Genomic DNA, 14,559 nt, shown 5'->3' with positions numbered 1-14,559 from the left:
GCGAAACAGGAAGCGAGAGGTGCCAAAGTGGGAATGTGGTGAGGCGCCCTGCATTAGCTGACCTCACAGAGCTTCTAAGAAGCTGCAGGACTGCTTGATGTGTTTGTCATGACTAACACTGGTTCATTTCTGCCGCCGATGACGGCATTCGGGATGGAGAGCTTGGAAAAGCTTCCTGTTCGCTGCTGATGTGCCGTGTTTTCTGGAAGTGACTTTGATGTTTTTGAGGTGAATCTCTGAAAGCCAGGATCCTGCTGAACCAGCTGGCTCAGACCTCTTCATCCACTCAGCGTTAATCTGACTATCTGAGCACTCTAACTGCTAGCTCTGGCATCACCAGCATAGCCGCCTCATCAACTTTTCTTTCGGCGCTGTCTTTCCTATCCAGCACAGAGGAAGACAAGGTGCTGCTTTGGGCTGGCTAAAAACAAACGGTACTTTCTGAAGCTCAGATCCTTCAGTGACCTCGTGCCTCAGCACTTGTCTGTTTTCTGAGAACGTTCCAGAAATCCATGTCGATATTTTAGAGCCGGAAGCCGACCATGTGCTTGTTGTGCCCTGAGCCATGCCCCTGAGGAGGGTGAAATATTCTTGATGTAGATCAATAGCAGCACAAGGTCACTTTTAGATACAATTAAAAGGCAAGGCTCTGAAGGCACCAAAGACAGACGGTGTGTGAGAGGGCAATACACAGAGAGAGTATGACTGAGAGAGCATGAGAAAGACCTCTTTTTGCTCACTCATTCACTATTTACAGTACAGTCTGTCTATAGAAAGTGCTATAGGACTGAAGGGGGGGTGACCCCAGACAAAATACAGAGAATTACAGGTTTACTCTCAGTGAGCATGTGCCCAGATTTGTGTTCTTGCCGAGGTTCTTGATGGAACCCAACGTGGTCTTCACCTATTTTAGCTCTTATGTCAAACGTTTTGGCATGTGGTATATTCTGAGATGCTTTTCTACTCACCATGTAAATAAAGAGTAGTTATTTGAGTTAATACAGCCTTCCTGTCAGCTTGAAACTAGTCTGGCTTTTCTTCCCTGAAAGGTGTTTCCAGCCAGGATGTGGCCAGTTGGTGTATCAATGTAAGGCTGCTTAAAAACATTTTCACATAAATAAACTAAAACTCTGAGAATATATTGCTAAATGTGCACACTGAATACACCAGTAACATCTCTATATTGGCTTTAGTAGTTAGGTTGCCAGGTATGTGGTAAAACTATCCACAAACCAAAAATGTATTTGAATACATTTCTTGTTACATAATACATTTATAAATATACTTTTCTCTGAATACTTCATCAACCAGGCTTTAAATACATTGCATTATAAATGTATTTATAGAATTTCAGTAACTGCTTTATCCTGGTCAGGTTTTGGTGGATCCACAGAATATCCAAGGACGCTGTGTCCAAGGCAGAAATAGATCAAGTAGCCCATGATGAGCAAATTTTATCTGGTATATTATTCTAATTTTGTGTTAGTGGATCAGTTTATAATTTTTTAAAGGAATAAAGCACTTAGCTTGCTATTTGCCTCTAAAAACATTTTAAACAGACTGTAGAACCTATGGAACAACCTACCACTACCCAATGAATTTGTTTCCGCATTGCTTAAACATGTCAAGAGAAAATACAGTCCACAGGGTTAAATAAAAATCTTGGCCTCTTAATGCATCCCTCCTGAATTTCGCATTGTTGTGTTTTATTTTTGTGATTGTTTTGCTGTGCCTTTTTGTCAGTATTCGCTTTTATTTGTTGTTTTTCTTTTATTAACTTGAACTGGTGAAACTGCAAGCACAGGATTCATCTTTTAAACTCCTACAAGTGAACACACATACAGTACAGTATGTAATTACTTCCTACGATAACTGCATCCATGTTCGATGCATGTGAATCAAAGACGGATTTGGCTGAGTACAAGATGTGATCACATTACATGATGAAAATTTGTGTCAATATTTATGATACTACATTAGAAACTTGCTTAAAAAAATTATACTAATAATAAACTTTTTTATTTGCTGTAAGCTGCACAAATGTCCTTAACTAGCAATAAGCTAGCTAATTAATTTATCACATGCCTACGCCTGACCTTGAACAGGCTGCCATGCCATTACAGGACAACTCTCTCTCTCTCTCTCTCTCTCTCTCTCTCTCTCTCTCTCTCTCTCTAATGATCTTGTTTTTTCCACACGAGGTTTATAGCTCATTATGGCTAATAATGTAGTAAACTGTATTAGTAAACAGAACTCCAGATATTGCATGTTGCTAACCATGAAACTATGAAGGCTAGATTGATTAATTTAAGAAAATTAACATTCTTAGTCTTAAGTTCTGAGCTATGAATTTCCTTACAGTGATCTCTGTTTAACATGTATGCATGTTTCTGTGAAGCTCCGCTGTATGAAGGTTTGCGGTGGCTCTGTGTTTGTGCATCTTTTGATGTGTTCTGCCAAAAGAGTGACAGGATCTAGTCTGTGGCAGCACATGAAACGACTTCAGATCGCACTTAAAAACACTCCGCTCATCAGGATACAGGAGCTCGAGATATATACTTTCCAGACTCAGCATGCAAGAAAACGAACATATTGGTGGGGGTGGTGAAGCTGATGGTCTCAAACGGGTGAGGAAAATGAGGAGAGGGCCTGAGGAGGAGGCATTTGTCACTCTCATTAGCATCACCTAATTATGGTCAGGCAGATTCGCTTGTAAAGAATTGGAAGCCTGCAGAGGACCGGCTCTTTCCTTTGCCCTCAATCTCACGCCCTAGTTAACGCTACACCACTACCACAAATGCACATCTAAGACAAGAGTGCAGTTGAAGAGTAAAGATGTTTAAGTTATTGTAAGCAGAATGACGCAGACACAACATCCTGCTATATTTGTTTTGGTTATGTCTGTTACCAGGCAGTGCTCTGGGACTCTATTCACACATGGCCTTTTCAACCTGACAGGATTGTAACCACATACACTTACACACATGAATCTGATTGTACAATCTTTAAGAATTTAAAAAGTTTTTATCCACAAGTTTTTTTTTGTTTTTTTTTTAAATAATTTGTGGTAAGCACGTTTGCCTCACGCCTCCAGGGTCGGGGTTCGATTCCCGCCTCCGCCTTGTGTGTGTGGAGTTTGCATGTGCTCCCCGTGCCTCGGGGCTTTCCTCCGGGTACTCCGGTTTCCTCCTCCGGTACAAAGACATGCATGGTAGGTTGATTGGCATCTCTGGAAAATTGTCCATAGTGTGTGAGTGTGTGAGTGAGTAAGAGTGTGTGTGTGTGTGCTCTGCAATGGGTTGGCACTCCGTCCAGGGTGTATCCTGCCTTGATGCCCGATGATGCCTAAGGTAGGCACAGGCTCCCCGTGACCCGAGAAGTTCGGATAAGCGGTAGAAAATGAGTAAGAGTGAGTGAGAGAATTATAACCATCTCTTGGTCTATATTCTGTGGTCACTTTGTCTGTTGTGATTACTGTGTACATCTCATTAGCCAGCACCTTGGCATCAGCTTCACACACAACGCATACGAAAATGATTCAACAGCCAACAAGCTACAAGCAAATGGACAGATTCCCAACACATTTCCTGCTAAATATAAAACCCACACAGAAGTAGTTCAGGAAGTAGCCTAGGATTTTTTTACTAAATTTTTAAGCCTTGTTATGCTTATGTATAGGATTAGAACCATGGTATTGTGTAGAGTCGCTAAAGCCTTTATGAGAGTAAAATATATCCATTTTTCACATTTCTAATATGCCTTTTTCCATTTGCCATATTTCTGTCGCCAGTGTATGAAAAACATAAAAGGTGCAATAGATCAGAGTAGAAAACATCTGAAATATGATCAGATATCAATCTAAGATTTCAAGCCAATATTGGCCCTGATAGTAATATCAGTTCCCTAGACCCAGATGTTTCTCCTATTATTTTGCATGCACATTTTTGATTCTGGATATTGTTTGTAGAGTTGATGGATATCTTAAGGCTGTGCTTATTTTAGAATGGAGAGACCGTTTAGTCTCAGTGGTGGAACATGAACCCATGACTTCAAAGCAGTTCTATGTGAAGGAACAGCAGCGAGCAATTGAGAACACTCGAGGAGGAGCTCCTTCAGCACGTTCTGAAGACGTCTACTAAAATGATCCTTCAGTATCATCTTTAAAATGATTACGTGTAATGATGGGGAGAATGGAACATGGACAGATTTTGCGCACGCAAGCACGCATGCACACACGCACAGTATCATCATCTGAGCAGCATGGTGGCATACACACTGCTGTAAATTGGCCATAGGTGTGAAGGAGTGTGTGAATGTGTGTATCAGAGCTGTGTTGACTAATGTGTTTGTATTTGGTTACATCCCTAGTGTATGTGATGCCTTGCAATGGACTAAAATCCCATTCAGGGTCCCCGATCATGGGATTTCAGATTCAGAAGCAGGGCTTCAGATCCACTGTTCCGTCTATCTGTCAATCCATCCATCCATCCGTCCTTCCATCCATCCGTCCAAATCAAATGAGGAAAAAGTAGGTCAGAAAAGCAAAAGAGCCTAAACTCAAACAATAATTTTGGTTAAGCGAGCATTATTTTTTTTTTTATAACTTGCTAATTAGGGAGCACAAAGTGATGCAGATGAGCGAGGAGGGGATGCTCATGTTCCAAGCTTTGTAGTGATCTGTGGCATGGCCCCAGCGGTGGGGAAGCTGACACTCAAGCGACCCCCCGTGTGGCAGAATGTGCCAGCATGCCAACTGGACCATCTGGCAGCGTCTGTCCTATGGGTGTGAGTTGCAGAGGTCCGATAGCTGGGGAAGGGGTATTTGTAGTCTTTCTGGCATTTCTGCCAAGATTTCTTGTTCTCTTTTCTTTCCTTCTCTTGTCTTTTCTTTCTCTCACCATTTTTGTGCCAAAAACACGATCTTATTGGTAAGGCAGAGCCTGTATTTGTAGGAGATGATCCCAAAGCTGGGGCAGATGATAGATGTTGATTTGAGAGTCTTGGCTCGCAGTGTTGCTTGATCAGATCAGCATAAAAAAATGGTGCACAAAAGCAAAGACAATGAGACATTGTGAAACCATGAAAGATTTCAAAGCCATGCCTCTAGGTGATGGTGATTCTCTGCTTGTCTTTGGTATTGGCTGTTACTATTCGAGACAATATTATCTGTCACAGTAGAAAAAAGGCATTTCTTCAGAAGTCCTGCATGCTCCCCTTATGTTTATGAGGACAGGCAGAGGACAAGGCACTCAAAATTGAGATTGTTGCCAGAAACAATGGTCCCAAGCTTCTAAATGACTCCTTCTAATGCTTTCAACGTACAAGGAGGAGACAGGACAAAAATAATGTTAAATAAAATAATGTTCCATAAGGTTTAGCAAAGGACAAGAAATACATCCCAGAACAGTTTTGTCTGCCAGGCCATAACTGTCAATCAACAAGCAAGCATCTCAAAAAGAAAATGGTGTGTGAATAACTGCTATCATGCTAATAGGAAGTAAAAGACACGTCTTTAATAAACGAAAGAAAAGAAATACACACCAAAATATTATAAGAATGCTGTTGTATAACAAAAATAAAACAATTATGGACATTTCATGCCCGTCATGTTTTAATTCTTTAAATAAAACCTTTTATGTAAAATGTCCTTAAATTTCTGATTGCCCTTGTAAGTCTTCAGCTTTAAAAGCTGAAAGTCATTAACAAAATTTGGATGCCTTGACTGCCTGCCGTTTGAATAAAATACACTAGAGGCAGAATTATTAGTAAGGTGGAAGACAGATTTTAGAACAGAAACTCACCAGAAGCACAGCTGACGTCCCGTTGGGCCGGAAGAGCTCGATGGACATGTCTGGAAACATGCGTCCAATCCTAGAGATCACGTCGTCCACGTACCTGTCGAGGGAAGGCCACACAGGCAATTCATATTCTTGTCCAGGTTTAATGATGATGAAGATTCGGAGAGTGCATTAAAAAAAAAGTCATGATTGCTGCCGTTAGCAAGTCGATGCCTTTTTTATTAAGGTAACCATATTGAAAAAGCTGTGCTTTGTTGAATTCAATATTATTGACATGTTTGTGTCAAACTGGTAATGTAATCCTGGGTCCCGCCCTGAGTCATCACATTTATCTACTGTCTGAGACTTTGACTAATTCTCTCTTTACACTTTGGTAACTTACAGTAAAAGACACTGATTAATCTGTGTGGGAACATGAGGATGTTGTTGAACCTTCTGCACAGGGAATAAATAACCAGTCTGAACGAGAAATTTGTGTAGACGTCAGCAATCGCGAATTCTGTAATAACTAAATTCTACAACGATGAGAGAAACAAGCAGGAAACACCGCACTATAAAGGCATTTTTTTGAATTCTCACTTTTGTCAATTCTCAATTGGTACGAAGGAATTGATTTGTTTATATAACAGCGGGTCGGGGAATAGTTCTGGCTGCAAGGGAATTCACAGTTTTTTTTATTAAATGTACTCGTTCTAACATATTACAGTTTTATAATAACAACCTACATGATATGTGTTACAAACAATTGTTGATATAATCAACAATTAAAGAGGAGAAGGAGTCTCCAGTGTCAGCTTTCATACTTGTTAGATTTAAAGCTGCAATTTTACATTTCCAGACATAGGGAAAATCTTCAATACAAAGGATTTCACATCTAACGTTTTCTCTGTTATAACAATATGCCTTATTTTTTTTTGACAACTGAATGAACAAATGTTTATAGCTGCTACAGTGTATGTTAGAGAAGGGATACAGTTTTTAGACGATATAAAGGTAAAAAGAATTGACCTTTCGTTTTAAGAAACAACTAGTTTTCATTTTACAGCATTTGTAGCATCCTTCTGTTGTCATGTTACAACACTTTATTTCGATCTTTCAATAAAAACGTTTACTTCGCTATACATATGCGTGAGCAGGATTTTCATGCTACGAGGACAGCGTGAAAGCTAAAAAAAACACGACAAAACAACTTAAGTGGCAACAAAAACTAATTTGCTTTGCTATAAATGGGTAATGCATGGTGTCATTTTTTTTAATGATTAAAAAATTGTTAGTTCGTGCTGAAGAATAAAACAAGATGTTAAAAAAAAATCAGGATGGTAATAATAACTCTGCTGTAATTTTCACCCAGTTCTATTCCTCAGCTTAGTTATGATATGGCTTAGCTGTTTACTCTAAAGAAATTATATCTCCTCTGAATACAAGGAACTTTTTCATTTATTCCTGAACACGATGCCAGCAAGCAAAAGTTTAATAACAGAGCACACTTTCCCACTGAGAGAAACAAGCAGGAGATCTTGTAATAAAACAAGCCTCTGTTCAGCGGTGGTCTGTAAAACAGAGATTTTCTATCTGAATGCCTTGCTCACCTTCACTGTTTAGAGGAGAATATGAATTATTTGAAACCCCTGTCAGAGACGTTGAGCTTGCTGCTCGTTAGACATCAGAACGCTCGGGGTTGGACAGCTGAATCCTTGAGCCATCCCTCGAGTCAGCAGAACCGCAACTGAGAAGAGTCACCCTCCTTGTATTGGCGGGTCAATTCTAATAAGGATTTAATGAAAATCTCCCTTGCCATCAGCTATCAATAGACTTGAGGGACTGGCCTCACAAAAAGGGGAAAAAAATTCATTACAGAAGTGCCAGAGAGAGGTTGGCTAAGGTGAGAGGATTAGTTGCAGAAGTCATTTGAAAGTTATGAAGACAAAAGTGTACATCGTCTATGTTCCAGTTATAAATGTACGTCCTGATTATATGACAATGTAAATGTAGGAATTGTCAAAGACTGCTCTGTTGTTTTTTCTTGAATATTCCCTGTACATCAAAATCAAACGCAAGCAACACAAACAGCTGAGTGCAAATATATGTATACTTTGTGGTTATACCTGAAAGTCCTGTTACATGATGGAGGGAAGAATCTTGGTAAAAACATTTAAAAAAAAAACCCAAAAACTGTTTTTTCCACCCAAATGTTTCTGGTCATTCCACAGTAGGATCGCACACTTTCCCAGCCGTGGCCCAGGTTCCATTCCAGAGTAGGGAACTGACCCTGACACTGAGGGGTTAACTCTCAATGCTGGTCTCAAGCCTGGATACAATGGATGACCTGCAATCATGAACTGGGTGCAGCCAAAGGACTTAGAACAAACAATAAACACTTTTTTTTCAGGAAGCAAGGTGGCACAGGTGCTAGTGTTGAGTGTTAGATGAGCAAATGTGCACAGAGTAGATAATGGACTGAAGTACTGCTCTCAATATAGAGGTTGGAAGTTCATACCAGCACTTCGGTGAAGGGGTCAGTTTGAAGTTTCATGTTGAGTATCTACTATCTGGCATCACTTGTTAACTGGTAAGAAGGAACACAAACCTCAAGGAGAGTGTTAAGATAGGTGATTCCACTCGCAGGGGACAAAGAGGCATGAATCCTTTTGTGCTGGTATTGATTTCACTCTCATCTCTCACTCATTTTCTATCGCTTATCCGAAATTCTCGGGGAGCCGGTGCCAACCCATCACAGGGCACACACACACTCTCATTCACTCACGCAATCACACACTACGGACAATTTTCCAGAGATGCCAATCAACCTAGCATGCATGTCTTTCGACCCGGGGAGGAAACCGGAGTACCCGGAGGAAACCCCCGAGGCACGGGGAGAACATGCAAACTCCGCACACACAAGGCAGAGGCGGGAATCGAACCCCGACCCTGGAGGTTAACCAATAAGCCACCGTGCTCCCGGTATTTCATTCATTCATTTTAATAACAAAAGCCCAAGAAACATTTTTATAATTTTATGCCTATTTCCTAACGCTCTTTTTAACTGCTGGTTCTTTTCTCACCAACTTGGATGACCTTGAGCTCTTGATTGTTGTGTAATTCTATACTACAGTATGTGCTGGTTGTTGATTTAATTCTAAAATCTGATTATTTTAATAATATTCCGTTTTGGAAATGTACTGCACATCTGCAGCCAGTCTTTCTAAATGAGCCAAGTTGTTAATATTCTGCGCTACTGGCAGATTATTGGCAATAGCCGAGCTTAAAGGTAATCGAATGGGGTGTGCAATTACATCTCAATTGGCAACGCAGAGGGAAGCCAAGCCAGCGACAAGACAAGACATGCTTTAATATCTCACTGCTTCATCAGTCTCAGGTGTGAAATCTACTCAATCTCCATGCATCTTTGGTTCAGGGAAAGCACAATGGAAAAGGGTTTGTAACTAAAGCTTGTGATTTGCAGTTTGCTGCTGAACCACTCAGAAGCTACCTCATTTTTTTTCTCACTTCGAAGCTTCTGTTTAGAACTAATGTCTATCCCTTTCCTTCAGGCTCTGCTACAGGCCTTTTAATTAGCATTGTTTTAATTGCCTGCTAATCACCAGCAGATTCATTGAATCATTGCAGGCTGGGTTCAATCTGAGAGCAAATGCTACACTGGTTCATGATGCATAGAAGATCTAGATTGTAGCTGCTCAGCTGTGAATAAGCAAATGAAGGACAACGATTAAAGCTAAGCAGAAGCACATTAGGCAAAAACGGCAAGCTTTGCTAAACTGTGGGTTGAATTGCTGAAATTCCAGCAAGTTATAACTTGGCTTATGTACACTCAGGTCTTTCCAGCTCACATACCAGTCCAGGTCTGTTGCTGAATTAACTCACCATACACATCAGTATGCCGATGCACAAAAAGTGCACCCAAAGAAGAGGCAAAGTGATAGTAAGGCGATTATATTCTTTTCCTGTGCACAACACAATTTCAGCAAGAGATAGAGTGTTAGTCTCATAATTGACATTTAAATTGATATTCTCTCAATTCTAGGCAAATTAGGTATGATGTTACAATACCTTAAATCCAAACCCTTGGCTTGTATTCCTAAGACGAGCCTGATACACAAAAATGTAAAACCATCTAAGCATGGTTTTGTCTTATATGAACTTTCATTAAATGTGTTTAGGGAAACTGCTATGAAATATAAAGCTTGGAAGGACGTAGAAGAGATTGTTGGGTTGCTTGAAGAGTGAATGCAGTCAGCTCCATATACCATAACAGACCTTTTGGAGTTATCATGGGCATGGTGTATCTATGACAAAGATCATATCTATATGTATCTGACTAGATACATATAGATATGATGTTAAAATGTACTGAATTTTAAAAATTGGAATTGAAAATTTTCTGACCTTTAAGTTTTTTATCACTTAATTCTGTAAACATTAAATAAAAGTATTTGTGTATTTTTTTTTATGCAACGCCACTGTTAGCAAATGTGTATATATCGTAAAAAATGTAAAAAAATTTGCCGCTTGCTAGTGTGAAATATATTACACTTATACATATACAGTGATCAATACTTCTTTGGATTTCTGCCCCAAAAAACAAAGATCTCATCATCTCCCTAAAGAACTCTATCATCTGACCATCTGAAACTCATGAAGACTTGGTGTAATACTCTTGATCATGGAAGGTTTATCTAGAGGTCATGAAGGTTTATCTGGAGAATCTGGCTACTTCTCGTCACAGAGGCCAATCAGGTGTTTGTTCAGGCTCTCGTCATCCCAACACCGGACTACCGCATCTTCCATACAACCCCTACAGCTGATCCAAAATGCAGCGGCACAGCATGTTTCACTTCACCGCTGCTGCATTCACTCCACTTCCTATAGCTGCCCACATCGATACAAAGCCAAAAACGGACCAGCGTCCACCTACCTGAAGACACGACTTGAACTACCATCCCTCAAGACATGCGTCAAGACTTTCTCTTCCCTGCCTGTCTGAACAGCTGAGTCACCGGCTGTCTTGAAAAGAGGACTGAAGACCTGCCTCTGCAAAACGCTTAAGCTACCACTAAATCTGCATCATTGAGAAAACAACCATCAGGTTCCTATTGTCCAGTATGTACAACATGAAGCATGGTGGGGCATGCTGTTATAGGCAAATAATCAACAGGAACAAGTCTATATCAGAGGTAATTTTCAAGAAAGTTTTTGTTTACTAAAGAATGACGTGTCATATATTCTAGCCATTTATTTGCTGATATAATAAACACCCACTCTTTTGGGAAGGCTTCCCACTGGATTTTTGGGGAAAATCAGGATGCACTAACAAACTGTGTGCAGAGTTCTTATCTATGAAAGAGAAAGACTGTTTTCAGAAAGCAGGGAAATTTATGATCTTATAAATCATATCAGACATTTTCGATCAGTATAAACAAATGAATTATTTTATCGCCGCGAGTTTGAGTGCTAGAGATTTTTTTCCCCTCTGTTGGGATAACCTTACACAGAATATTAATGGTTGATGATAACAGTATCAGAGTTTAGATGCTTGTGAACAAGCATGTGGGACATTGCAGAGAGCAGAAATGGGTTTGATATCACCATTTACTTTGAAGATTTGTGAAACATCTTTGTGAAAAAAAACCCAGTTTTTATAAGTTAGGTAAAAACAATATATAAAAAATACTTATGAACAAAGATGTACTTTCATCTGTGTCATTAATCACCACTGTGGAGTGTGACATGACAAAGTCATTCACATGGACACAACCAAAAACAAACACAAATTTCATTAATTTCATTCTTAAAATATGCTAATTAGTAAATGAGTGTGTTCCGTCATTCAAGATTTAGATTTTTTTTTTGTATTTTACTAAATAAAGAAAGCAAAATTTCTAACAAAATGAATAATTCATGAATGTAACCATATATACTCCAAACTTCTGTCTCAAACCTCAGCACTCTGAGGTAAGGTATGAATGTTTACTGGCTCGTGAGCAATTGGTAGTGAGTTCTCATTTGCAGGTGAATTTTGTTGTGGCGTTTTGTCCATGCAGCTATAAGAGCATTATTAAGGTGCACTGATGTATAGTGATTAGGTTTGGAGTTCAGTTAGTGTTCCGGTTCATCCCAAAGGTGTTCTGTGGTGTTGCGTCAAAGGCAGTTTGTCCTCTGTGCAGGACACTAGAGTTCTTCCAACCTTAACCCACCATGAATATTTTCGGGCCCCTTACATCCAGTAAGAAGAAATCTTAATTCTAAAGCATACAAAGACATTCTACACCACTGTGTGATTCCAGGTTTGTGGCTTAAGTTTGAGGAAGAACCGCATACGAGTGAGATGGTGAGGAATCCACACACTTAAAAAAAAAAAAAATAATATGTTGTTTTTTTTATCTCTGTTCAGGAAATACAGCCCAAGATATTACCGGGCTTATTGCTAGATGTCAAATTCTGCTAACATGCTAACTGAAATTTATCATGAAAATAATTGCAAACATTAGGCTACTCAGCATGGTGAAAGAATTCGTTAATTAAAGTGTTAATCAATTGACTGCTATCAGCTTATAATAACGAGTTAGCAAGTTAATTTGTGAAAGTCTATAACATCTTACTTAGGATACTAGCTAGCTAGTTAGTTAGCCACTGACCTTTTCCATTTGAATTACACCAGCAAGTGGAAGAATATGTAAAATTAACTACATCTGTTTAAATGGCATTGAGGTCGTGCTGGTTATTCGGAAACACTGCTCGATCTCGTTCTGACTCAGATTGATTTGAATGGTTCGTGATCACTTCTTCTTGGTGATATCCTGGCATTAGTTATATAAATTGCGTTATAAGTTTCTATTCTTTTCACACCACATATATGTTTTTTGTTTATGAAGAAAAACATTTATTCACAAATCATGAGGCCCCCTGGTGGTCTGGGTGGTTCTAACCATACCCAGTCTTTACCACAGAGCTGTGTGGAACACGGCCTCAATGCAGCTTTCGGTGAATGAACTGAAACCAAATCACTTTGGTCAATACGTGTATTTGAAGTTGACGTGTAAGGCGCTCTGATGAGAGACAGAGACGACAGGAGGAACAAGGCGTCTCTCTGACCACCAGCCGAAAGGGCTCTCTTTTATCCGACACGTAATCTAAATGCAAAGTTAATGAGAACTTGGTGGAGATAGACACCGTGGAGGATCTGTTGGGAGGTTAAAAAAGAATTCACTATGAACAGACTCCAGAATGTAATGCACCAGATTATCTTTGCTGGCCGGCAGGATGATGAAACCGTTTTCACAAAATGATAAACGCATGGTGTGGTTAAATTATACAAAAATCAATAATTAATAAAAAAAAAGAAAAGGCTTTGGGGTGAAATTCTGATAGAAAAATATCCGGGTTGTGGGGGGAAAAACATTCCAGACTTTGAACTTTGTTCCTCTTTGTATAACAGGGCAACATATTTTCCGCACTGTATGATTAATGCTACGACGTGATCAAATAGCCTTTTCTTGTGCTTGTGTGAGAGGCTGCAATGAATGCTGATGGATGGAGGGGGGGGGGGGGGGGGGGTGGGGGTGTTTCTGCCTTCATCTTTCGCTCTAATCAGAGATCACCGGCAACTGAAATTTTCATATCGCTCCAGCTGTGGATATTCTGCTGCAATGCAGCACTGAAATTAGACCCTTGTTTCATCAGAAAACTGGTAAACAAATTCTTATTAGATTTGCTTTCAAATACGTCGAGTGGTCTGTGTCATAACTTGCCTTCGTAGAGCCGCTTAATAGAACCCAGAACGTTGGAATATACCGTTCGGCTAGATCAGCACATTTCTGCACAAATTGTATCTAAAACATTTCACATGACAATATTTGGAAACGGGAAAACAAATTCAAGGGAGAAATTGGTGGCTCTGGGATTTTGTAGAGATATTTATTTTGCTGGCAAGACTTAAGTCTTCTTAAGAAGAAGCGTCACTGCAAATCAATACCAATTTTTTCTGACTGATTACCTTTATCCCATGACGAAACATCGCTGTCCTGATGGGACCGGTGTCATCCGGGATTGACGGAAAGTGACAGAATTTAAGTGACAGCTCTGCTCTCCTGAGGATTTCAACAACATGTATATGTTCTTTGCACATTTTCTGCTCGATGCACACCATGTGCTGAGGTCAGAAACTTCACACAAAAAACCCTTAATATATTTTCTCGACATTGTATGCTATAGGAAAATAACCAACAACAGGGTGGTGTGATTAATTCTAAGATAATCTTATCAGTAAAGAACAACATGTAGTTCGTATACATTTCTAGTTACATTTCATATTGGGGATCCTTTGTGACACATTCATTCTTAACATTAATTTATAAATAAATAAGACAAAAAAAAAGCTTGTCATGTTACTGAAAAGCCGCAAAGCCATTTGTCCTGATGTCAGAAAAGCTCTGACACCGGAGACTCCTTCCCAAAATGTTAAACAAACACCGAAAAATTGAATTTATAAAAAAACAACACAAGATCTCTTTGATTTACGTGTTTTGAACATGAGTCCAGCTATCATAGAAAAGTCATTACATATACAGTCATGTGAATAAATTAAGACACCCCAATAAATATTCAGTTCTTTATTAAGAAATGTCAACATGTCAATTTCTGATCTTGTTTTAATTTGTATCTCCATGGAAACAAGAAAAAATAATCACTGTTTTCACTTCTTAAACAAATGAAACCAACAAAAATTTGTATTTCAACTGAGGAA

The 14,559-nt window shown here is 39.4% G+C and overlaps 1 protein-coding gene across 3 annotated transcripts in view; it reads right to left on the bottom strand.

Moving 5' to 3' along the window:
* Nucleotides 1-14,559, bottom strand: part of med27 (mediator complex subunit 27) — a 57,090-nt gene that overhangs the window by 16,696 nt on the left and 25,835 nt on the right. For all 3 annotated transcript variants that reach the window (XM_027133121.2, XM_047799959.1, XM_027133122.2), the window contains exon 4: nucleotides 5,802-5,895. In XM_027133121.2, coding sequence (XP_026988922.1) covers nucleotides 5,802-5,895 — 94 coding nt within the window. The remainder of the gene's footprint in view (nucleotides 1-5,801; nucleotides 5,896-14,559) is intronic.

Source organism: Tachysurus fulvidraco, chromosome 14, assembly GCF_022655615.1.
Source record: "Tachysurus fulvidraco isolate hzauxx_2018 chromosome 14, HZAU_PFXX_2.0, whole genome shotgun sequence".
Classification (NCBI taxonomy): Eukaryota; Metazoa; Chordata; class Actinopteri; order Siluriformes; family Bagridae; genus Tachysurus; species Tachysurus fulvidraco.
Note: the sequence above shows the minus strand (reverse complement) of the source record. Positions and strands in the feature narration are given on the sequence as shown.